We start from the raw sequence: 27,032 nt of genomic DNA on the forward strand, positions 1-27,032 counted from the left end.
AGTTGTTGTTTTTGTTGTTGTTCCATTTGTAATGATTCTTTTACTTTTTGTGAAGTTCTTCGTCACTTGTGTTTTAAAAAGTGATACAAGAATACTATTTTCCATACTTACACTTACCAAATGTTAGCATGTTGAACATACTGGTCCAAGACAGTACAGGTGTTCCAGATGAGGTGGTGAAGAGTTTCATGCTAATTAGCATCATAGCATCTTCTCAGCTCCCAAAAACTGTCTATTTTATCTACGTCATCGTCCACAAATTTAAACTTGAACTTCAACCATTCAACTTCAATCACTGTGCAAAAGTTTCCGATCATCACATAATCGTTGTGCAGCAGTTTTTCTTTTACTGCCCTTGTCTTTTTTCATCAGTGTAGACTTTTTCTACCAATGCTCCTCTTGTGCTGCATGGGTTTTAAAAACGCTGCTCACCATTGCACTTTCTGTTGGCGTCACATCCCAGTCTGAGTTATACCCACTCAGCACCGAGTAAACCTCAAGCCCCAACAGGGAGTTCTTCAGGGCCGCTCAGAGAGTTCCCTCCCCAAGGCATGGACTCGTTTAGCCCCTCTAGAAGTTCCAGACGATGGTCCTTCGGGGGCTGTTGGAAACGGGACACATTTAAGCTGTGTCCTAATTCAGGGACTGGATCCTTCGAGGATGCAGGCCCTTCAGATGCCGTCTCTGGAGGATCAATGGTGCGTCCCATTTGTACTCGGAAGTTGGAATTCCGAGTTCCAAGTCGGAGGTTTCCACTTGAATGACCTCCAACATTGGATTTCCTACTCAGAAAGTTGGAGAATTCTCACAACCCCCGAGTTGACTTTCAAAGATGGCTGCCCCATGTGTAAATAGCCTAGTAGTAGAGGCTCCAGTGCTATTCTGTTCATAAGCACTCCTGACCAGTTTTTGCTACACTAAATCAGTCGTATACTTAATTGGTTAATTAAGTATACCAATTTGTCAATTGGTTAATTGGCTAATGAGGTTTCGCGTCGGGCCGAAGAACGCCCCTTAGCTGTGGTATAATGAGCGTACCACAGCCTTTCATGACGTATTGCTTTTATGAAACGGTTACCAATAATGGCAAGATGAAAGAGGAATACTCAATCTATTTCATGTATTTTTTTAAATTCAGAAATACATTTTATCAAATAAAATAGCCCCGCTGTAAAAAAAAAAAAAAAAAAAAAAAAGTCCCACCTCTCTGGACGTTAAGCTCTGCATGTCATCTTTTCCTCTGCTTTTTTTTTTCTTTTTCAGGTGAAAGTCACTGCTCAATCCACTCTACCATTGTTAACCCTCCCCAGAGGTGAAAGTTAACCTTAAACATGTGAATTCAACTAATTAGTCTATTTGTTAACGTTGTCAAACACCGGCTACCTTTTGCTACCGACTCTAACAGTTTGTTGTCATTTTTACATCCATTCATACGTGCCTGACGTGGAGTGATACGATGTGATGAGGCTTCAGAATAGTAGCCGTGGTATACACTCATTATATTACAGTTAACAACCAATCAGATTGCCGGATTTCACCTTTCTGTTTTATAAATAGTATTGTTACACGTATATGGAAATGCTGCTATAGTGTCTAGGCTAATTTACAGTTTTCATGTGGTAGCCTATGTGCGAACTACAACGCAGGCCGTGCTAACAACGGCTAACAATAGCCTGGTGGATCGGTTTCTGATGATTAACAGGTGTGATGTTTCAGACTGAACGTAGCTCCTCCATCTTCATTACTCCTCCTCCTCCTCCTCCTCCTCCTCCTCCTCCTCCTCCTCCTCCTCCTCGGCTCCGGCGCTAACACCCTGAGCTAACAGCAGGTCAGAGTGGTGAAGCTCCGGTTCAAACTGCAGCTTCAGTGAAACAGACGCAGAAGCTCCGTCTCTAAACGTCCGTTAAAACCTCTCTGTGTGTGACGCATCGGGAACTGTGTGTCTGTGTGTGAAAGGTGCTACACAAATAAAACCTGCCTCCTCCTCCTCCTCCTCCTCCTCTTCCTCCTCCTGGCTCGGCTGGAGGGGGGAGGGAAAGAGGGAGGAGAGGGAGAGAGAGAAAGGAGGGAGGAAGAGATGAAGAAAAGATGGAAGTCAAAGGGAAGAGAGAGGGAGAGACTTCCAGCGAGCAGATGAATGATCCTGCATTTCTTATCACGTTCTTGCACATGGTGTGTACATGTGTGTGTGTCTGTGTGTGTGTGTGTGTGTGTGTGTGTGTGTGTGTGTGTGTGTACAGCCCGGTGTCCTGGCTCGCCTAATTCTCTGTAAATCAGTTTTTTCCCCCTCGGTCGTCACACACACACACACACACACACACAGACATACACAGACATACACACACTCCATCCTGCTCACAGGCTGATCGTGTTGTGTATTCACGGCGTATTGAGTCACTATTGTGCGTCGAGTTAATGTTGCTGACAAATTACAACATGTAAATACCGTATGTGTGTGTTTGTGTGTTTAGGTGTGTGTGTGTGTGTGTGTGTGTGTGTGTGTGTGTGTGTGTGTGTGTGTGTGTGTGTGTGTGTGTGTGTGTGTGCGTTGGCAGCAGGATCACAGCAGAGATTCAGACGTTTATTGAATATTTTTTACAGGATTGAGACTCGAAGGGAAACTGTCCTCTCCTCTGTCATGGCTGCTCAGTGTGTGTGTGTGTGTGTGTGTTTGTTTATCCTTTTGGAAGTGACTGTGTTTTATTTGTCAGTGTGTGTCTGGCTCTTTGTGTTCAGTATTGATCCGACTCTGTGGTTCATATGAAAACTACGGTGGCCCTGAGGTGCAAATCACAACAACAAATCAGAAAACACAACAACAAAAAGAGAAAACACAATGACAAAAAAGAAAAAAGTTTAGTAATTTGCTGTTGTGTTTTCTGATTTGTCGTTGTGTGTTCCCGGTGCGTGTTGGACTCCGGCAGGGCTGCCCTTTGTCACCGGTTCTGTTCATTATTTTCATGGACAGAATTTCTCGGCGCAGCAAAGGGCCGGAGGGGGTACGGTTCGGGAGCCACTTGATCTCATCTCTGCTTTTTGCGGATGATGTGGTCTTGTTGGCTCCCTCGAGCCAGGACCTTCAGCATGCACTGGGGCGGTTTGCAGCCGAGTGTGAAGCAGCTGGGATGAGAATCAGCACCTCTAAGTCCGAGGCCATGGTTCTCGACCGCAAAAAGGTGGCTTGCACCCTCCAGGTCGGGGGAGAGTTCCTGCCTCAGGTGGAGGAGTTTAAGTATCTCGGGGTCTTGTTCACGAGTGGGGGGAGAACGGAGCGCGAGATCGACAGGCGGATCGGTGCGGCGGCCGCAGTAATGCGGTCATTGTATCGGTCCGTCGTGGTGAAGAAGGAGCTGAGCCGAAAGGCAAAGCTCTCGATTTACCGGTCGAAGCAGCCGAAATGAGCTTCCCCCGCAGGGTGGAAGGACGCTCCCTTAGAGATAAGCTGCTCCTCCACATCGAGAGGAGCCAGCTGAGGTGGCTCGGCATCTGGACACTTCCCTTGGGAGGTGTTCCAGGCATGTTCCACCGGGAGGAGGCCCCGAGGAAGACCCAGCGTGGGAACGCCTGGGGGTCCCCCCGGAAGAGCTGGAGGAAGGCCCAATCCCATTTCACCCCTTGGCCCTACCACTTACCCCTACCCCTCCGTTTTGCGCGTTCACGTGTAGGGGTAGGGGTGTCCCAATCCCCGTTAGGACAGAGGGGTAGGGGGAAGTGGTAGGGCTACATAGCCCTCCAAACGGAGATTTTTCAGAGGCACACTCCAAACGGAGGGGTATGAAAAGTTTCCCAGAATGCATCTTGCGGCAGCCGGCAGCGGTGGCTGTAAAACGAAAAGCTGTTTTATTTCTTGCTGTAGCGCTGTTATTACGTCACTTTCTTAAGTTTTAATATTTTTTGTTGCGAGAAAGTAACTGTTTAGGTCCCAAATGTGCGGTTAGTTTACCCAAATGACGGCGGGTTAGAAGTTTGCTCCGACGATTTTTCGGAGAAGTGAAGCTCCAGGAGGAGCGGCTCCTCACAGAGGCAGCAGCCGGTCTGCAGCGCTGCTCCGCCGGCGAAACTACGTCCTCGTCCCGGTCCCGCCGGGAGAGAAGGCGGTCGTTAATTAACTTATCCGCGGGTTTTTAGAGGTTTACCACCAGCATGTTAAATTCTTTTTAGCATTTAAATGTTGGTCTAATTGATGAAATCTGACAATTGTGGCAGTAGCATTAGTTTATTTGGATGAAAAGTTATGCTTCATGTACCAGACAGAGGAGCAGGCAGCGCTGCCTCTGGGCTCTGTACGTACAGAAATCACCACATTTACATCAGTAAATAAATGTTTTACAATGAACCGATCAGCCTGCATTAAGTTTTATCTTATTTTATTAAGTTATATGGTACACGCTATTTGATTTCTGGCAAAAGCTCGCCGCATCAGCTTACGTAAAAGCCAGTGAGACTACGTGATGACGTATGTGATTGTTGAAGGGGTGTCCCAATTCGGAGGGGTTGACTTTCTACCCCTACCCCTTGTAGCTCCGTTTCAAGGGGCGAGGGGCAAGGGGTAGGGGAAGGGGAAAAAAAGAGAAATGGGATTGGGCCGAAGTGTCCGGGGAGAGGGAAGTCTGGGGATCCCTGCTCCGACTGCTGCCCCCGCGACCCGGACCCGGATGAAGCGGTGGACAATGGACGGATGGATGGTGTTGTGTTTTCTCTTTTGTTGTTGTGTTTTCTGATTTGCTGTTGTGTTTTGCACCTCAGGGCCACCGTAGAAAAAACTTCACAGGTCGGCGCTCGCTTCACCACCTCTCTCTCTCTCTCTCTGGTGTTTCCTGAATATCCAGTGACATCATCAGTGTGTGAACAGACACACACACAGACACACACTCCGTCTGAATTTTAGGGATATTTCTAAAATGGCCGAGCTAATCAGAGCGAGCGCCGGTTTCATTTCATTTCATCAGCTCATTATTCATCCTGACACTGTGGCCTGGAAGAGCTCCCATCCCTCACACACACACACACACACACACACACACACACACACACACACACACACACACACACACACACACACACACACTTACACACATACATGTACACACACATCACGTAACAAGGCGCAATTACAGGTAAAGACTTTAGCGACGCTGCTCAGGTGAAAGGAAGTGAGGATTCATTAATAAACATCTGACCTGGTGCTGTGTTCAGGGGACGTCTGTAAATCGCAGCACTGAGAGTGAAGCTGTGTAACAGACTCACACTGTTAACACAAGGTTAAAGGTTAAAGACACAGGAGGTTGGTGGAAAGGAAACATGATTAGGACGTAAACGACAGAAACAGAGAGACAGAGACGGAGGTTCACATGGAGTCTTCCTCCTCTTCTTTTTCTTCTACGTCTTCTTCCTCCTCCTCTTCTTCCTCCCCCTTTTCGTTTTCTTCTTCATCTTCTTTCTCCTCTTCTCCTTCTTTTCCCTCCTTCTCTTCTTCTTCATCTTCCTCCTCCTCTTTTCCTTCTTCTTCTTTTTCCTCCTTCTCCACTTCTTCTCCCTCCTCCTCTTTTCCTTTTTCCTCCTTCTCTTCTTCATCTTCCTCTTCTTTTTCTACCTCTTCCTCTTCTTCTTCCTCCTTCTCTTCTTCTTCCTCCCCCTCTTCGTTTTCTTCTTCATCTTCTTTCTCCTCTTCTTCTTCCTCCTCCTCCTCCTCTTCTCCTTCCTTTCCCTCCTTCTCTTCTTCTTCATCTTCCTCCTTCTCCTCCTCTTCCTTTTCTTCTTCTACTTCTACCTCTTCCTCTTCTTCCTCCTCCTCCTCTTCTCCTTCTTTTCCCTCCTTCTCTTCTTCTTCATCTTCCTCCTCCTCTTTTCCTTCTTCTTTTTCCTCCTTCTCCTCTCCTTCTTCCTCCTCCTTTTCTTCTTCATCTTCTTTCTCCTCTTCTTCCTCCTCCTCTGCTCCTGGTTAAATCCTCCATCCAGGTCGTCTTTTCTTTGCTCTGATCCTTCAATTATCTCACTCTTCTCTTCTTAACGAGGTTCCTCATTAATCCCAGCAACAGGCTCATTGTTATTGTTGTTTTTGTTATTGTTGTTGTTGTTGTTGTTGTTCAGGAGTTTGTCCTCTGACTTCTTCATTTAGTTTTGATTCAACAACTTTATGTAAATGACAGAGAAGTTTGTTCTCTGTCTGTATCGACCCGTCCATCGTATTCATGAAGCCCTGAGACGTTCAATGACCTCAACATGTTGTAGTTTATTATAGAGCTGCAACAATTAATCGATTAATCGAACAATAATCGATTATTAAATTAATCGTCAACTATTTTGATAATCAAATAATCGGTTTGAGTCGTTTTTGAAGAAAAGAAAGTTTCTCTGATTTCAGCTTCTTAAATGTGAATATTTCTAGTTTCTTTGTTGCTTTACGACAATCAACTGAGTCTCTCTTTGATAATTTAGATAATTTATATATAATTTGATAATTTGAGGACGTCATCTGGTGGTTTGAGAAACGCTGATTGACATTTTTCAACATTTTCTAACATTTTATTGACCAAACAACTAATCGATTAATCGTTTAAATAATCGACAGATGAATCGATTATGGAAATGATCGTTAGTTGCAGCCCTAGTTTATTACAGTCTCTCTTTAGTTGTTTTCTGTTTGTAATAGTCCTTTAATACGTTGCCGCCGTGTGAACTCTGGTTTCTGCTGCTGCTGCGTTTCATCTCGTACATCTACTATATAAGATCCAGTGGAGGAGGTGGAGAGGACAGATGAGGCTTATTATGGGATGCACAGTGTCCTGCAGGCAGCAGCAGCTTGTTTAACATGTGAAGCTCAAACAGCTTCGGTCTCAGTTTCCTTTAATGTCTCGACTCTTTTACACTCGTTGGGGTTTTTGTTATTCAGCTGATCTCCATAATCCTCCATCTTCTCCACCGGCCTGTCTGCAGGCCACCGGAGTGTGTGTGTGTGTGTGTGTGTGTGTGTGTGTGTGTGTGTGTGTGTGTGTGTGTGTGTGTGTGTGTGTGTGTGTGTGTGTGTGTGTGTGCGTGCAGTGTGTGTGTGTGTGTGTGTGTGTGTGTGTTGTTGCTCTGCAGCCAAACACACTGAGCCAGGAATAGTGTGTCTCTGCTCCGTCATCATCCTGCTCAGCCTCTTTGTTGACCACCGTGCAGGATTTGCACACATTCCTGCACACACACACCTACACACACACATACACACACACACACACACACACACACAAACACACACACACACACACATGCACTCAGACACATGCACATGTTGTATGCATGAACACAAACAGAGATATGTCTGTCTCACAGTGACAGCAGCGGTTCAGGTGAAGTCTTGGCCTCCAACAGGCTGCTCTGAACTGAACAACAAGTGTGTGTGTCTGTGTGTGTGTAGGTGTAGGTGTGTGTGTGTTTGGGGCTTAGTGAAGCACACGTGCACGGAGTTGGGGCCCACCGTGCACGAGGCTCCAGCGAGGTCTGGAGGGGATTAGGAGGAACAGCAGCATCAGGACTCTGCAGAGCTGCTGCGACTGAGGTTTCTAAAGCAGCTGTGACAGGAAGCTGCAGATTCAGGTGAGAACGGACTCAGTCCACCTTAAAACTTAAAGATTTTCACAATAAGAGTCTGTGGTGATGCATATGTATATGTTGAATTTTTTTTTTCCCATTGCCAGAATCCATAGTCTTAGGAGTAGGTTTGTTACCTTTAATTTTTTGTGCACGCTCATGGGATTTCTTGGTTTCCCTCATCAAACTCATGAAATACACAATCCAACAACTCCACAACGCTCTGGTGGACAAAGTTGTGACCTGCACATTCACCACGCTATGAGATAATAACACAACGTTACCACACAGAGTTGTTTTAGAGGGAAATTCATGCAAAACCAATTAAGAAATCCCATTAGCCTCTGTAGCGTAGCTCTGAGCAGCTCACGGCTCTGCTCCGCCGTTCTAACAATAGCTTGCACCGACAATTAAAGGTAATGAACCTATACTGCTAAAACTATAAACTATAGGGATTATGACAATGGGGCCAATTTGCCAAAAATGTTGAACTATCCCTTTAAAGATTCACTCACACTAACCTTCTGCTCTGTGTTTGAACCAGATCAGAAACTGCGTGGTGCACTGACGTCTGGGTCTGGACCTTGAAAGCAGCACAGAGGGATGATGATGATGATGATGATGATGATGATGATGATGATGATGATGATGATGATGATGATGATGATGATGATGATGATGAACATCCAGTCCCATGTAGAGATCATAGTCCAGCTATGAGGGTTTAGACTCCTGCAGCTGTTGTGTTTAAGCCTCTCTCTCTCTCTCTCTCTCTCTCTCTCTCTCTCTCTCTCTCTCTCTCTCTCTCTCTCTCTCTCTCTCTCTCTCTCTTTCTTTCTCTCTTTCTCTTTTCACTCTCTCTCTCTTCATTCGTCCTCACCTGTGTGTTTATCTGCAGCCTGCAGATTTGTCAGCTCTCTCTCTCTCTCTCTTTCTCTCCCTGAGGATTCACTTCTTCCCTCATTTCATCAGAGGAAAACGTCTCCTCTCTCTCACTCTCACTCTCTCTCTCTCTCTCTCTCTCTCTCTCTCTCTCCATGGTAACGCCGCTGTTTTCATCAGGTTGAATTTCATTACTGTGTGTTTGTGCATCTTAATAGGCCCTATGTGTGTGTGAGTGTGTGTGTGTGTGTGTGTGTGTGTGTGTGTGTTTGCTGAATATGTGTTGACAACCTATTAGTGTGAGAGCAGCGTTATGTGTGACATCTCTACAGCCGCATGTGTGCAATTACCACTGTGTGTGTGTGTGTGTGTGTGTGTGTGTGTGTGTGTGTGTGTGTGTGTGTGTGTGTGTGTGTGTGTGTGTGTGTGTGTGTGTGTGTGTGTGTGTGTGTGTGTGTGTGTGTGTTCAGATGAAAAGGGTCAGTGTTCTTTTGAAGCCTGAATTTCACCATCAACTAAGAAAGAGAGCTGGGAGCGAGGGATGAGACGAGAACCAGAGGAGGAGAGGAGAGGAGAGGAGAGAGGGAGGAATAGGAGGAGGAGGAGGAGGAGGAGGAGAGTGGGTGTTAAAGTGTAAAAACAAAAAGCTTTTATAGAGACGTTTGAGGAGAGGAGAGGGAAGGAGAGGGGGATGAAGGAAAGAGGAGAGGAAACAAAATGAAACAAAAAGAGGAGAAACAGAAAGGATGAGGGAGGAGAGGAGGAGATGAAGGTCAAAGACAAAGAACAGAAGAGAAGAGAAAAGGTCAATCTGTCTGTTACCCCCTCACCCCTCTCTCTTCCTCTCCCTCCTTCCTCAGATTATTGATCATATTGATTATTATCAATATGATTAAAAAACAGAATAATGAATGTAAACTCATAAAAAAATCCATTTAAAATGAACTGAACGTCGGGACAAAACCGTGACACTGAAGGGGAAGCTCTGATGGCTGTCAGGGAGTTTTATTTTGTTGTTGAAAACATTTAAGAAGACCTGATGTAAACCTGAGTTCAACGTGACATAAACCTGACTTACACCTGAGTTCAACCTAATTTGAACCTGAGTTTGCTAACTTACATGAGCCTGTGTTCAACCCGATATGAACCTGACATAAAACAGTTCAACCTGATATGAACCTAACATAAACCCGAGTTCATCCTTATATGAACCAGACATAAACCTGAGTTCAACCTCATATGAACCAGACGTAAACCTGAGTTCAACCCGATATGACCCTGATATAAACCTGAGTGCAACCCGATATGAACCTGACATAAACCTGAGTTCAACCTCATATGAACCTGACAAAAACCTGAGTTCAACCTCATATGAACTAAAAATCAGAGTTCAACTTGATATAAACCTCACGTAAACCTTACATGAACCTGAGTTCAGCCTGACATAAACCTGAGTTGAACCTGACATGACCCTGATATAAACCTAAGTTCAACCTTATAGAAACCTGAGTTCAAACTGACATAAACCAGAGTTGAACCTGTGTGGATGATCCACCGTGTCAGTGTGCGATGTGTCGATCTGATGTGTTGAAACACGAGAACCAGTCGCCTCCTGATGCGACCGGTTCCAGCTCATTGTCTCGTTATGAGCAGCTGTGTTTACACTCTGAGCGATAACAGGAGGAAACGTGACTCAGCAAACTGAAACGTGTTCAGTAGAAAATAAACAGAGACGAGCAGATGGAACAAAAACACAAAAGTTCATGTTTGTTAATCAGTCAAAGAAAATGAGGCGCTGACAGTCCAGCTGAGTCCAGACCAGAACCAGAACCAGGACCAGAGTCAGATCTCAGACCGGTCCCTCACTTTATCGTGTCCCCAGAAACACTTCCTCTTATATTGGGAGGTTTTGTTTGAGATTGTAGTACATTTGTGTGTTTTTCATTGAGTTGAACCATCAGGGCCACCATAGACACACGTAGAGATCACATTTCCACTGTGTTTTCTTGGGTTTTTTTAGACCTTAATCTGTAATTATATAGCATATTATTCAAATGTATACATCTTCCACATTTTTACCGTTTGTAAATAAGTTTTATATAGGCCTACCTTCATATTTTATAATTATCACTATGTAGATTGTTTTAAACCATGATTCTGATTCATGATCAATATAAACACACGTGTAAAGAAACAGTTCATGACCAAGACACATAGCCAGAGTTCAGTGTGTATTTTTATATACACACTGAACTATGTATGTGTGTGCGTATATGTATGTGTGTATGTATGTGTGTGTGTGTGTGTGTGTGTGTGTGTGTGTATGAATATATATATATATTTAACTGGATGTGTAAACCTGTGTAGAGCAGCAGTATTACAATGCTGTATAAACACTCTGTTGTGTGTCTGTGTCTATTGTTGTGAAGGTAAAATCAGCCTGTGTGAGCAGAGTGTATGTGTGTGCATGTGTGTGCGGGATTGTGTGTGTGTGTGTGTGTGTGTGCATGCGTGTGTGTGTGCGCAAGGTGTTTAGGTTTTAGTCCTCTGAGACTCCAGGTCAGAGCAACATTCAGCTCTCAGCCATTTTTTCTGCTGAGGCTGTAACATCTCTTTCCACTCTCTCTCTCTCACACAGACACACACACACACACCTACACACACACACACACGCACACACACACACACACACACACACACACACACACACACACACACACACACACACACACACACACACACACACACACACACACACACACACACACAGACTCACACCATGTCCAGGCTTTAGCCTCCAAAGGCTGTGATCCAGTGTTAAACAGCTCAGTGTGTTAACACATCATCCCTGAATAAAAGCAGGGAAATAAACTCTCTCCTCCATTGACCTGAGATTTAGAGCGATGAAATGTTACCGCGTCCGTGTTTCCTGTTGTACAGTGAACTCACCACAGACAGTTTGTGCAGAACGCCCCAGACGCTTAACCCTGACCTCTGACCTCTGTGTTGGTGTCTGCAGGTTGTTAAAGGGATAGTTCAACACTTTGGCAAATTCGCCCATTGCCATAATCCCTATAGTCATAGCAGTAGGTTTGTTACCTTTAGTTGTTGGTGCAAGCTATTTTTAGAACGGCGGAGCAGAAACGTGAGCTCTGCACGGTGCATGGTACTTTCACCTTTCCCTCATCAAACTCATCAAATACACAATCCAACAACTCCACAACGCTCTGGTGGACAAGTTGTGACCTGCACATTCACCACACTATGAGATAATAACACAACGTTACCAGACAGAGTTGTTTTAGAGGTAAATACAGAGACTGCTTGATGAAAAACTGTCCCTGAAGGCAACGTGCATCAGCGGTTTTGCATGAATTTCCCTCTAAAACAACTCTGTCTGGTAACGTTGTGTTATTATCTCATAGCGTGGTGAATGTGCAGGTCACAACTTGTCCACCAGAGCGTTGTGGAGTTGTTGGATTGTGTATTTGATGAGTTTGATGAGGGAAAGGCTAAAGTACCATGCACTGTGCAGAGCGCTGTTTCTGCCCTGCCTTTCTAAAAATAGCTTGCACTGACAACTAAAGGTAATGAACCTACTGCTGTGACTATAGGGGTTATGGCAATGGGCGACTTTGCCAAAATTTTGGACTATCCCTTTAACAACCTTCAGACACCAACACAGAGGTCACTGTACCGTTCACCTCCATTGTGTTCACTGAGCAGCTCACGTCTCTGCCCCGCCCATCTCAAAACAACATGCACCAATAATCAAAGGTGATGAACCTACTGCTGTGACTATTATAGGGTTATGGTGAGAGGAGGATCTGACTAAATGTTGAACTGTCCCTTTAAAAGGTTAAATGGTGCGTCTACAGATAGTATTCCGTGAGGTGAGTTCAGGACTTCCTCCCCCTCCTCCTCCCACCTCTCTCCTGGTCTCCATCCAAAACAACAGGTAACCATGGCAACGCCTCTATCGCCATCATCATCATCAACAGAGCTGTTTCTCCTTCTGCAAAGTGACGGGTGTTGATGTGTCAACTCAGGAGGTCGCAGGTCTACAGTCCGATGATCGGTGTGTGTGTGTGTGTGTGTAGTGTGTGTGTTAGTGTGTATGTGTGTTTGTGTGTGTGTGTGTGTGTGTGTGTGTGTGTGTGTGTGTGTGTGTGTGTGTTTACCTCTGGACCCGCTCCACCGCTCCTGACGAGGCGGAGCGGAGGTCAAGGACGCCGCCTGACAGAAACAAAAAACAAACAAAACGCAGCGTGTGCTGGTTTTTATTGTGGTGAAACACAAAAAGCCAAAGTGTAGAAAACAAGCAATTCACCGGTTTATTATGGGATGTTCCGTGTCCAGGCTGCGGTTGCTCAGTAACCGAAAAGCCCAAAAGCCAAGGAACAAGTGAAACAGTGAAACAGTGAATTATTGTCTCTCTGCTCCACAGAGTCTGAACAGATTTTATTTTATTTATTTATTTAACCTTTATTTAACCAGGTGAGCAAATTAAGAACAAAATTCTTATTTTCACACACAGGTGATGTGTTGTGTGCAATTTTATTCCTTCATCTCTTACGGACACAAACTCACAGTGAGAAGTTTCATCTTCATCAATAGAGGCGTCCCCACTGCAGGAACTTTTACAGGGGTCAAACGAGTCCCTGCTTCGGGGGAGGTAATCAGATCGACCCTGAAAGACTCCCGTTAAAGTGTTAAAACAAAAAGTTTAATGAGACGTCTGAGGGGAGGAGAGGGGGATGAAGGAAAGGGTAAAAAGAAAACAAAGAGAGGAGAGGAGCAGAAACAGGAAGGAGAGAGCATTATTAACACAGCATTATTAAAAATCATCTACACGGCAGGACAAAAGAGAATAAGACGAATGATAAGTTGACAGACAACTACACGATTACACAACGATTGAAACCTGATCGTCAGATGTGAGTTCAGCTCTGATTTACTTTTCATTCATTTCAGTGTTTTCATTTGTTCATGTAGCTTAACAGAGCTCCTGTGATTTGTTGTTGTTGTGATTTTGATCAGATTCTGCAGCTCTAATAATCATCAATAACCCCGATCAGACTTCCTGTTGAACAGCTGCTGCTGTCACGAGACCACGAGGTGAAGATTTCACCAGACAGATGTTTGGTTCTCTTCCAGATTTTGTGATGCTGCAGCTGGAGGAGGAGGAGGAGCAGGAGGAAGAAGAGGAAGAGGAGGAAGAGGAAGTAATTATATTCAAGGTAAGTTTGTTTAGTGTTACTTCTGTTCAGATACAACAAGACTATAAAAACGTCAGAGACCAAAAGAAGAAGTTGTGATGTTGACAGAGGATGTGACTCAGTCCAGATCACACACACACACACACACACACACACACACACACACACACACACAGCTGCAACATCTGTCAGTGCAGCAGCTCCGGCTCATTTACAGTCGGTTAAATGATCTGAAACAGAAACAAACTGTCGACAGGGAAGGAGCCAAAAGACACGAGGTCAGGAGGAGGAGGAGGAGGAGGAGGAGGAGGAGGAAGATGAAGAAGGGGGACAGGGAGGAAGAGGAGGAGGAAAAAGAAGAAGAGGAGGAGAAGGAAGAGGAAGATGAGGAAGAGAAGGAGGAGGAGCAGGAGTAGGAAGAAGAGGGAGATTAAGGAGGAGGAAGAAGGAAGAGGAACATCAGGAAGGTTAGGAGGAGGAGGAGGAGGAGGAAGAGGGAGAAGAAATATTGAAGGTACTTTTGTTCAGTTGTACCTGAACTCATCATGAAGTGTTCAGTGACATGTCGGAGGTTTTAACTGAAGCTTTCTGAGGAGTTTCTTGTTTCTTTGTGGTTTTGTTTGTGTCTCTTTTTTGGGGGATTTTACATCAGTTTTCTGCTGCTTATTTTTTCGGGTTTTTATTGACGGTATTTTGTGTGTGTGTGTGTGTGTGTGTGTGTGTGTGTGTGTGTGTGTGTGTGTGTGTGTGTGTTAGATCTACTGTAACCTTTAACAATCCTGATGATCCAGTTTCTCTCAGACTCTGGCGTCGTCTCACTGGTGGTCGAAGCCTCACGGGCAAAACACACTGACTTACATCCCAACATTAACAGAGGGGTGGGGGGTATGTGTGTGTACTGACCCCCCCCCCCCCCCCCTCTGTCTCTGTCTCTGTCTCTGTCCCCGCGGCGACGAGCTGCATCACTGCTCTGACGGCGGCTATTTCAGGATCAGCGGCGTCGTGTTACTGCGCCTTTATTTCCCACAACAGCAGCTTTCAATAGGACGCGCACACGCTTTATTTATCTGAGGCATGCTGGGTATTTAATGGGACACGGGGCTCCGCGGGGCCGAGTGGGGGGGCTAAAGGGGGGGCTAGAGGAGGGGTATGGGGGGTTGGGGTAATGAGGCCCTGCAGCTGCGTCATCCAGCTCCGATCAGGTCGATTCTGCAGCGGCCGCTCGGCGCCGTCGTCGACCCGTCAGGACGTTTTAACACAGTTTGGAGTTTAATTTCACAGCGATTATCACAGAGTTGTGTTTTAAACAACACACACACACACACACAGACGCACACACACACACACACAGTCAGACACACACACACACAGAGTGCAGTTGCAGCGTCAGTGAGCTGAACACTGAAGAGACAGAAACAAACAGTGCGTTGAGCCTGTTGCTCCCAGGTCGGCTGGTTCGCCGGTTGCCACTGGTTACGCTCCATCATCAACAAAAACCAAAACAAACTGCAGGAGGAAGAGAAACATAGAGGCTGAGGATGAGGTCATGTGGAGAGAAGAAGAAGAAGAAGAAGAACGGATGAGTAGATGATCAGCAGTGAAACACGATGATGTCATGATGATGTCACCAGTTTGTGTCGTCGTGTGAATTCGGAGCTGAAACAGAAGATAAAGAGGAATGAGAGCAGCTGATTGGTCGGGGGTTCGTCCTGCAGCAGAGAGGAAGAGGAGAGAGGAAGAGGAGGAGAAGGAGGAGAAGAAGGAAGAGGAGCATAGATATATAGCCTACACATAGATGCCACCTCTGGCGCTGCTGTCCATTGAAACGATAGGTCAACGCGGCGGCCATCTTGGTCAGGGCGGGTCTACTTACTGCACTAGTCAACAGAGGCAGAGCTCTATCAACCATTAGAATCGCCATAACTCACTGAATCTTCAACCAGTTTTCAAGCCGTTTGGTTTATTATAAATGTCAGACAGATATTTATGATACAACATTTTTCTATTAAACATACACTTACATTCTCAGACACACACCCACATGCATAAATACACTGAAATTTGTTCTACAAGGGTCTGAGCGGGTCTGACTGCTTGTCAGACGTGTATATGTCTATGGTCAGAAACCCCGACCCAAGATGGCGGCCGTGTTGACGTGCCTGACAAGCCCAAATGCAGAATCTACGTGAGAGAGGAGAAGGAGGAGAAGAAGTTGAAGAAGAATGATGCTGTGTCTGCAGTCACCTCCTACTCACTACATAGCAAGGGGGCAGTTGTTGGTCTGATAAGTGAAGTCACTTCCGCGTTCAAAAAACTGCAATCCCCTCTGCTTCCTCTGGGGGCTGGTGTCAGAAAGCAGCATTCCCCATAGACCCCCATGTTAAAATCGCCGATTTTACATCCTCAATAAACATGATCAAAGCCTGGTGTCAGAACTTTTTTTCGTCTCAACCGATAGTTTCTACCCCCGCACACACTCTGAGGGGGGTGAATTTTTTTTAAACTCTACCGTTTTACTGTTATTAGGTTAAAACTCTGGCCAATTAGGGCGCGGAAACGTTGAGTGACAGGTCCGAGCAGCTCCGTGGACAGCTGCTTCGAGGCCAGTGGGCGGGTTCTCGGCCGGCCAATCCAACATGGCGCTGTTCAGGCCGCCATGTTGGAGTCACAAAAACGACTCCCCAAAACCAATGGGTGACGTCACGGGTGCTACGTCCATTCTTTATACAGTCTATGCTATATAGTGACTCTGCCATGTTGTAGAGGTGTCTGAATGTTTAGTGATTATTAAAGTTCACTATAGCTATAGTGACTCAATGTTTCCCACAATGCACTGCGAAATGTAGTGAACATCCGATGGTCAGTAACCGTACCAAGATATCCCATCATGCCTTGTGGTCACGGATCGCTGTTAAGATCGTGGTCGGAGTTGTTTTAGAGGTAAATTCAGAGACTGCTTGATGAAAAACTGTCCCTGAAGGCAACGCGCATCAGCGGTTTTGCATGAATTTCCCTCTAAAACAACTCTGTCTGGTAACGTTGTGTTATTATCTCATAGCGTGGTGAATGTGCAGCTCACAACTTGTCCACCAGAGCGTTGTGGAGTTGTTGGATTGTGTATTTGATGAGTTTGATGAGGGAAACCAATTAAGAAATCCCATAATGAGCCTCAGTAGCATAGCTCTGAGCAGCTCACGGCTCTGCTTCGCCGTTCTAAAAACACCTTGCACCGACAATTAAAGGTAACGAACCTACTGCTATGACTGTAGAGATTATGGAAATGGGCCAATTTGACAAAATGTTGAACTATCCCTTTAATAATGTATTACGTCACGTAATTAAAACATTTCGTACTGGCGTGATTCTTCTTCTTCTTTTTCTTCTTCCACTAATTAACAGTGTTTGCTTACTTAATTTCCCAGGGTGCCGCTCTGCAGATGGTCAGCATAAACTGTTCAATAAGCTCAGCTGTTCGCCGCCATTAGTGCACACACACACACACACACACACACACACACACACACACACACACACACACACAGGTCAGGGTGCAGGAAGAAATGTCTCTGCTGCAGAAACAGAGAGAACATTTCCTCTGCAGCAGAAGAGATTGTGTGTGTTTCTACTCTACGTCTCATACATGTGAACTACACACACACACACACACACACACACACACACACACACACACACACACACACACACACCGTCCTGCAACGAGACACAAACATCTGCAGAACATCTGTCTGATCCAGTGACAGAACACGACAAATTAATGGAGGAAGAGAAAAAACAAGACGACCAGGTGTTTCCTGCTGAGAAACTTCCTCCTCTTCCTCTTCTTCCTCCTCCTCCTCTTGCTCTTCCTCCTCTTCCTTTTCCCCTTCTCCTCCTTCTCCATCTCCTCCTGCTCTTCCTCCTCTTCTCTGCTTTCTCCTCCTCTTCTTCCTCCTCTTCCTCTTTCTCTTCGCCCTCTTCCACCCCCCCTCCTCCTCGACCTCCTCCTCTTCCTTCTCCATCTCCTCCTCCTCTTTCTTCTTCCTCTTTCTCCTCTTCTTCCTACTCCTCCTCTTTCTTCCTCCTCCTCCTCCTCTTTCTCCTCTTCTTCCTCGACCTCCTCCTCCTCTTTCGTCTTCCTCCTCCTTCTCCTCTTTCTTCCTCCTCCTCTTTCTCCTCTTCTTCCTCAACCTCTTCCTTCTCCATTTCCTCTTCTCCTCCCCACCTCCTCCACTCCTCTTCCTTCCTTCTCCTCTTCCTCCTCCTCTTCTTCTTCTTCCTCGACTTCTTCCTCCTCCACTTGCTCTTCCTCTTCTCCTCCCCCACCTCCTCCTTTCTTTTCTTTATTAGGAACCCCATTAGCACCTGCAACAGCATCGGCTATTCTTCCTGGGGTCCTCCTCTTTCTTCCTTCGCCTCCTTCTCTTCCTCCTCTTCTCCTCTTTTTCCTCCACCTCCTCTTTCTCTATCTCCTCCCCCCCCCCCCCCTTCCTCCTCCTCCTCCTCCTCCTCCCCCTCTCTCCTCCTCCTCCTCTAGATCTCTATCTTCCTCATTCTCTTCCAGCAGCTCAGATGTTGCCGATGCCTTTAATATAAAGGCGGCGACTCGTCCCGGAGAAAACGACGCTGGCCGAGCAACAAGCTGCTGAACTCATCTCACCTGCACAGACAAACCGACAGTCGTTCACCGCTCCTCCTCTTCTCCTCCTCCGATCCTCCTCTTCTTCAGCTTTGTAGAGAATGTCAGAGAGATGTTTACGTGTCCTGCAGCTTCGGCCTTGATGTCTCCAGAAACAACAAAGGAGGTGAAATGAAAGAGGTTCACACATTTATCCACTCAGTTAATAGTAATAAGCCTCAGTCCCTGCAACACACACACACACACACACACACACACACACACACACACACACACACACACACACACACACACACACACACACACACACACACACACACACACACACACTGCAACGTGCTGAATAACGGCGGTGGTCAGCAGAGTGTGGCGGCGTCGATGAAGAGAGAGGAAGTGTTCGTTTGTTACCTCACACACACTCACAGCTCTGATCAATGACCACACACACACACACGCACACACACACTCATGTATTTGCTGCTGCAGCTACGACGACGAAATGAATCAAATAAATGGATTTAAAAACGCATCCGGAGGTTGTTCTGCATTTATCCTGCAGAACGTGTGAACAGTGAATGCATCATCATCACACATCACACCTGCAGCAGTGAACAGGGTCTGGTTGATGAGTCTGTTACACTGCACTTGAACGTTACACTGCATGACAAACAAGTCAGTGACTGACACTTAAAGGGATAGTTCAACATTTTGGCAAATTGGCCCATTGCCATAATCCCTATAGTCATAGCAGTAGGTTCGTTACCTTTAATTGTCGGTGCAAGCTATTTTTAGAACGGCGGAGCAGAGCCGTGAGCTGCTCAGAGCTACGCTACGGAGGCTCATTATGGGATTTCTTGGTTTCAAACTCATCAAACTCATCAAATACACAATCCAACAACTCCACAACGCTCTGGTGGACAAGTTGTGACCTGCACATTCACCACGCTATGAGATAATAACACAACGTTACCACACAGAGTTGTTTTAGAGGGAAATTCATGCAAAACCGCTGATGCACGTTGCCTTCAGGGACAGTTTTTCATCAAGCAGTCTCTGTATTTCCCTCTAAAACAACTCTGTGTGGTAACGTTGTGTTATTATCTCATAGCGTGGTGAATGTGCAGCTCACAACTTGTCCACCAGAGCGTTGTGGAGTTGTTGGATTGTGTATTTGATGAGTTTGATGAGGAAAACCAAGAAATCCCATGAGCCTCCGTAGCGTAGCTCTGAGCAGCTCACGGCTCTGCTCCGCCGTTCTAAAAATAGCTTGCACCGACAATTAAAGGTAACGAACCTACTGCTATGACTATAGGGATTATGGTGATGGGCCAATTTGCCAAAATGTTGAACTACCCCTTTAAACTACACATAGATGCTGCAAAGTCCCACAGTAAGTAGAGATAATTGAACCAAGCACACAATGCTGCTGAGCTAATCAATGACGCTTCGATGTCCCAGTGTTCATACAGACACCTGAACTAACCACGGACTTTTGCAGTTCATACAGATTGAAGCACAGACGCTCTCATGTCCCACCCTTATAACAGTCACGTGAACTAACCAGAGACAACTGTGACGTCCTGCTGTTTTTACAGACACCTGAACTAACCACAGATGATGCCACGAAGGCCGAACTGAAACTGAAACTCTCCACAGACGATTCATCCGTCCATCCTGATTCATCACTGAGGTGCAATGAATTCTGGGATAGATCTCGTGCCGTGAAGGATCCACCTCTTGGGTCGTTAGTTTGAAGGTCGAGGCTCCTGAACGCAGCACACGTCTGGAAACAGGAGCTTCTCGTCGACCTCGTTTCTCTCGCTCCCTCAGAGCATTCAGCCTCTGCTGAAATAACCAACTTGCTCAGTTTTTGACCGATTTTCAAACGGTTTGGAAACGTCAGAAATGCAGTTATGATGCTGTTACATACTTAAAGGGACATTGTGTAACTTCTCCTGTTATCTATTCATGAAAATCGATTATTTGGTTCTTCAGTCTGTTTTTCATTAACCAGTAATCCCCCCCATCAACAAAGTGAAGTGTTCCTTTCAGCTCTGAATGAGCCGTTCATATCATTCATATCTCTATGGAGCGGTAAGCTTGGTGCTGCTGCCATGTGGTGTCTCCATGTTTTTTAACGTTCAGTGGCAGCGTGACGGTAGGAAACCACGGAAACTCAGCGGAGACACCGGAGCTGTCGGCTCAGGTGGAGGTGGCGTCTGTGAAAAGTCACCGCGGTAACGCAGTGAGGAGGAATGGAGCGTTACACTGATGCTGCATTCACCTGCAGTCAGGCAGACGGCCGTCGCTAACAAACCAGATGTCATTTTAGTCACAGAAACAATACGACATCGCCATGACAACATATTGTCACGTGTATTGTTTTGCCTCGTGCTGACGGACCACTTGTTTAGGCTTGTTAATGCTGTTACCTGCAGCGGCTGTTGTCCGTCTGCCGTCTGCCCAATTTCAGGTGAATGCAACATGAAAAATACGACTGAGTTACTTGCGATCTACAACCGCAACGCTAGATGGGAGGAATTCCTACACAATGTCCCTTTAAAATTATTATCAGTTTAATCTTGTACTTTTCTATAACCATACGGTATTACATTATACAAATGGTTAAAGTAATAGCTATAGATGAGTTACACCTGGAGAATGAGTCGTTTGTATCAGGCTGATTTAAATTGCAGAAGAGTTAGTATGCAGCTTTGTTAGATAGTTTCTTTTCTCTGTTGTTAAAATGTTGAAACTTGCCAATAAAAACAGTTGTTCATTAAAAAAAAAATGTTGAAACTTCATAAGCAAAAATATAAAAAAATGGAAAGATGGAGAATGAATTCATTCTTCTGCTATTTTCTGACAGAGTGACATTCAGGATCATGACGATGTTCAACTGGTGGGTCGTGTTATGGATCATGGTGTTCTCAATGAGATTAGATGCAAATGATGTTAAATCATTTAAATCTGGTTAAATCAGATTATAATCTGACTATAATCAGATTTATTCCACAGAGAAACATATTTTTGGTTGTAGGTGTGTTTCTGTGTCGCCCACGCAGCCCTGTGTGTTTCACGCCCTGTAACATGAATATCTCACGCTTCATGTGCCAATGTGTTTTATTTAACAACAAACACCGTTCCTCTGTTTAATCAGATCAATAACACTTCAATTCACCTCGGTGGAGTTTCATCATCCAGTGTGTGTGTGTGTGTGTGTGTGTGTGTGTGTTGTTGCGGTTGTAGAGAAACGCAGTGTGTCCTGTATGTGTGTCTGTGTGTGTGTGTTGTTGATCATGTTTCATGTTTCAGAACGGTTTCCATTTATTCTGGTTATTTTTAGTCGCTGCCCCCACAACACATTTACCGCCGCCGAGCCAGAGTGCACTATGGGTAATGTCACCCTCATGCGAAACGTCCTCGCTGCCGCCGCTACTGCCACTGCTGCTGCTGCTGATGTTTATTCGTTCGTTTTGTATAAATGACGACCTTCCTTCAGCCACGTGGCCTTCAGGGTGATGAATGGATGAAATAAGAGACAGAGTGTGTGTCTGTGTGTGTGTGTGTGTGTGTGTGTGTGTGTGTGTAGCTAGTCATGATTGCTGCTGACATGTTCAGAGTGCTTTCACAGCGCTGTCACTTCACTCTGTCTGTGTGTGTGTGTGTGTTTTTCCCAGAGTGCCTTGCTGCTGCAGTGTGGTGCTGGCTTCCTGTGTGTGTGTGTGTGTGTGTCTCTCTGTGTGTAATTTAACGTTTAGAGACGTCACCTTCTTCTCCTTCTTCCTGCCGCTGCTATTTCCAACCGCTAATCCTCCACCTCCACGTCCTCCCTCCAATTTCACAGTGTCAACAGAAGCCACGTGTCCCAGCGACACACGAACGCACCGCGGCTGCTTCGCTGCCTTTTCCACACAGGTGAAACACAACGCGGATCGAGTCAGTGAAGGATTATATATATATAAAGTGTTCAAAAGCTCCGATCGATGAGCCGATTGATTGATCGTTTATCGGTGATATTAACTGAATGATGCTGTTGTTTTGGTTCTCATGCTGCAGATGTGTGAGGAGGTTTGGATCCAGATGTGGTGCAGATGTTTCTCTGCAGTGTTTGTAGTTATTTTTGTTGTGTTTTATCGTTTCTATCTTAGAACTTATATCTTTTTTTTAAATGCAAATACTTACTTTTATTAGTTTTTTTAATTAAACCTTTAATTTATTTATCCGTATGAATCCGTCCATCAAAGTGTGACAGTCATATTGTCACCGATGTGTAGCTGCTGTTAAGGGGGGATGCTACAGGTGAATAGGGTAAAAAATTTGAACTAACAGATATCACCATGAAACTTCCCAAGTTTATCACTTACATTAAGACAAATATTTTTTGTATTACAAGTTTTGTCACATTTTATGTTTAAATATGTCAATGAGGCAATATCTAATTAAATATGAGCTGATTTTCATACATTTCCAGAACAGAAATCTGAACAATGGATAAAGCCACTTTCAAAATTCTTGTTTTAATTTGTTGACATATTAGAGTCAGATGTTTTTACAGAGGAGGATTTTGGATATCTCTTTTTATCACTCTGTAAATGAGAAAATACTGTCACCAGCCCTAAAAAAAAATCAAATTTCTCCATGTTTTTAGGGACTAAATGTTGTGTAAATCAGGCTGTGAATGATATATCAACAATCCCCTCTGTAAAAACCTTCAGAATATAGACAGGAATAAAACTGGAAGGTTTGGTGTCTGTAAGTGCTGCTGAAGTGGAGATTTCTAGCTCAGAGTCTGAGGAAAAACTCTTTTTGAGAAAACAACCTTTAAAGACTTGTAGAATTCCATAGATTGTTATTGTCAATTGTACTTTTACGATTGGATGCGGATATGGAAGAAATGCCAATTTATGGAGCCGTCATCATTGTTCAGGAGAGAGAGAGCTTTACAATACTACCTGACATGACGTGGGTCAGACTAACTTTTGGTGAATTTAGGAGAAATCTACTGACGAAAGAAACAAAATGAAGTATAAAATTACCATCTTTGTCGATTTTCTACCATTTCTTTCAACTTTTCTTTTCTGAACAAAGACATGTTAAGGAAGAAAAATAGCCCAAAATCTCAAACTTGATCAGTGCATGAAAAAACAGTGCTTTGTCTTCCCTTAAGTTTGTTTTTCAGGCCTGTGATTGGTCGTTGGGATGCGTGAGGTCGTCCAATCGGAGCTTGGTGGTCGATTCTGTCGACGTCATCACTGGTCACAGACGTTTATATGTCGCCGAATCACTTCCTTGTTGTTAATGTTGCGTTAAATTTTTTTTTAGATTAAGTTCAGAGCTGTGACTTCAGAGGAAAAGTGACAGTTCAACACACACACACACACACACACACACACACAGATGATTAGATGTGTGAACGCTGTGGGCTCAGTGACTCACACACAGGTTTAAACTTCCTGTGTGTGTGTTTGGAGGCGGGACGTTGTTCAGGTGTGTCAGTTCTCATCAACCACAACGTTGCAGCGACACACACACACACACACACACACACACACACTCATTATTCAGCGCTTTTAATGTGAAAAGTTGCACCCAGGCATCGAACAACGACGAGTTCCAGCTGGTTCATCACTATTTTAAGAATAGTGTTCAAAATAAAGGTAGATGTTGGTGTTAAAGCTCCTTCAGAATAAAGGTAGATGTTTGTGTTAAAGCTCCTTCAGAATAAAGGTAGATGTTGGTGTTAAAGCTCCTTCAAAATAAAGGTAGATGTTTGTGTTAAAGCTCCTTCAGAATAAAGGTAGATGTTTATGGTAAAGCTCCTTAAACTTTGCAGGATTTGGTTTCTCTGAGTGTTTTATTCCGATCTGCTCTGCTCAGAAAACAGTCAGCCAATCAGAAGATAATTAATTTAAAAAAAAATCCCAAATCATATGTGCATGTGTTTCCTTGTTGGACAGAAACAGACTCGGAGCTTCCTCCCGGTGAACAAGGAGTTAACTCTGGCAGGATAAAGCAGCAGCATCAAGTGAGTCATGAGAGAATAATCAGCGGGACAGACGAAGTGACGGGGAGAGGTGCAGCAGATGGATCCCGTTAAATGGAGATGTAAAGGAGGCTGAAGCAGCTGTGACAGAGGGATTCACCGTGGAAACGGAGGAAATGGAGATGGATGGACGGATAGAGGGAGATTTCACACAACCTGTTATCAGTGTCGTCTGAATCAAAGTCACAGAATAAAGTGCACGGATTAGAAAGAGTGACACACACACACACACACACATACACTCATGCGGTCCCTGGATTGTTTTATTCTTTCATATTTAATCGTCCGTTTGATGCCAGATCGTCAACGACTTCCTCCACTCCCCACTAATCTGCCTCGGTGTGACTCACTGTGGAAATATATATGTGTGATAATATGAAATATGAAGCTTAAAGCTGCTCTACAGTTAAACACCATCATCATCATCATCATCATCTCATCTCCTCCACAGTTGTGACTCATTTGTAACATACGTATGAAATAGAGACGTCAGAGGTCAAAGGTCGCAGGCTTTAAAAAGAAACTAATTTACTCTGTTGTTTTTCTCTTGTTGAGTAAAAGCTTCGGGTCAAACAGAACTTCTAGTTCTTCTCTTGTTGAAATGAAATGAAATGAGCTTATAATAATGTCTCAAAACAAGGTAGATTGCCCTGCACAGCTCAGAAGCTCACATTAGTGTCAGGAAAGAAGTCCATGGTAGAAAGAAGAGGTTCCACCGCACATGATGTGGTACCTTTAATGTAATTTATTGGTTGTTGTTATAGCTAGGCAACACGTTTCGCCACACAGGCTTGAGCTTCAGGTCAAACAGAACTTCTAGTTATTCTCTTATTGAAATGAAATGAAATGAAGTTATAATAATGTCTGTTGTTATTTCTAATCAGTTTTCTTACAAAAACAGAGCATCAGAGGAGGAGGAGGGAGTTCAGTGTCATAACGACACTAATACATCGTTTATCTCTGCTAATGAAAAACCTCTGACTCAGTGTCACTGCATTAAATTTCCCTTTTTTTTATTCAATTAGACGGCGGCTGTTGGTTTAAAAAGCCTGACGACTAATTCTATTATGATAAAACATTATTGGCTAGATTGATACAGGGAATAGCACATTTATTTACAGTTTCTGTTGTATTATATTATATTATGGAGTAAAACGAACAAAAAAACATGAAAAATTACACAATAAATAATCCTGTCTTCGTGAAATACTTTGACTAAAGACATCATTATTATTGTTATAATAATAATGGTCATCACATGACAGTTCCAACAAGTCTGAATCCTCCAATAAGAAACAAGGTGTATCTTATATCTGTTGTTTGACATTTTGATATAACAATATTATAATATTATTGTAAAATATACATGTTTTCAGAGTAATATTTTGCCATCTGAAGTCATTTAAAAATAATATTGTGTATATTATGTTGCATGTAATATATATTTCCCTACAGGTCATGTCAGTAATTAACAAGACATACATTTAACATGTAAAAGTTTGACAGTTTGATTGGCGTTGACTTCATGTAAAAATGTAAAACGACCTCTGATAATGATAAAACTAAACATCTATTGCTTATTTATTTGATTATTTTTCAATTTATTTGTCTTTCTCTGATGTGATTCTAACATCAACCATGAAGTTTTTTCATTTACACTAACAGAGTTGTTAATTTAGTGCAAATACCCCATAAATCACTGTTAATGAAGGTGTGATGTGAGCAGAGGAACACAGAGAAGTGCACAGCTGTTGTTACAGATGTTACTTTTATTTAGATCTCCAGACACAGATTTCAGGTACACTGCTGTAGCGCTGTTAAACTTTACAAATATATCAGCAAATTTACAATCTCACGTTCATCTCTCTCTCCTCCCTCTCTGTCCATTCATCCTCTTGTCTGTCACTTTACCTCCACAGTGAGCGTCACAACAGGACGTGAAATGTGACGTTGCTATTGCTATGCAACATGACCGGCTGTCAATCTATCGATATGAACATTTATTAAAAGTGTAGAGTTGTTGTCGTGATGGTGGCACTAGACCCACAAAATGTCTTCTGCTTCAGGGTGGCTAATAATTTAGTATTTGGATTCTTAAAAAAAACATTTAAAACAGTCAAATCCATAGCTAACATCTGCACCAGTTATTTGTGGCGTCCCACAGGGATCCACTGTCGGGCCCCTGCTGTTCTAACCTACGTGAATAACTGATCAGTTCATCGTCTTTTAACATTTCTCCGACTCTTTGCAGATGATGCTGCCGTTTTTCTGTCAGATTAACAAACTTATTTCTGAGAGATTCAATTTTCTAAATGTACATTTTGAATAAATTCTATTATTTTGACTCTTTATTCCTGGCTTTTCATTCCTTCACACTGATTAATTTACTTGATGAGAAGTTAAATTAGAAAAATCATAGCAATTCAAGTTAAAAAAAACAGTTGGTTTCGATGAGTATGAATGAACTCAGTAATCTTTATTGCAGTTTGATATCATGACAGAGCAATTAAAGATCTAACATGAAGGGAGGGAGAAATAACATCATTTAGGTTCCTCCTCTGGCGACCATCAATAATCAACACGTGATTGATTTGATGAAAACATGAAGACACTGGTCGAAATCACACTTCCTGCTTCCTGGTGTGTATGAGTTTAAGTTGTAGCCTATTTTATTTCC

At 44.0% G+C, this 27,032-nt stretch overlaps 1 protein-coding gene across 1 annotated transcript in view; it reads right to left on the reverse strand.

Moving 5' to 3' along the window:
* Nucleotides 1–496: 496 nt before the first annotated feature.
* The window catches only part of gfra2b (GDNF family receptor alpha 2b), a gene marked incomplete at both ends in the record, with an annotated part of 142,685 nt that continues 116,149 nt past the window's right edge, over nucleotides 497–27,032 (reverse strand). The window contains one exon of the mRNA XM_083983968.1: nucleotides 497–601. Coding sequence (XP_083840094.1) covers nucleotides 497–601 — 105 coding nt within the window. The remainder of the gene's footprint in view (nucleotides 602–27,032) is intronic.

Source organism: Trachurus trachurus (assembly GCF_905171665.1).
Source record: "Trachurus trachurus genome assembly, chromosome: 12".
Classification (NCBI taxonomy): domain Eukaryota; kingdom Metazoa; phylum Chordata; class Actinopteri; order Carangiformes; family Carangidae; genus Trachurus; species Trachurus trachurus.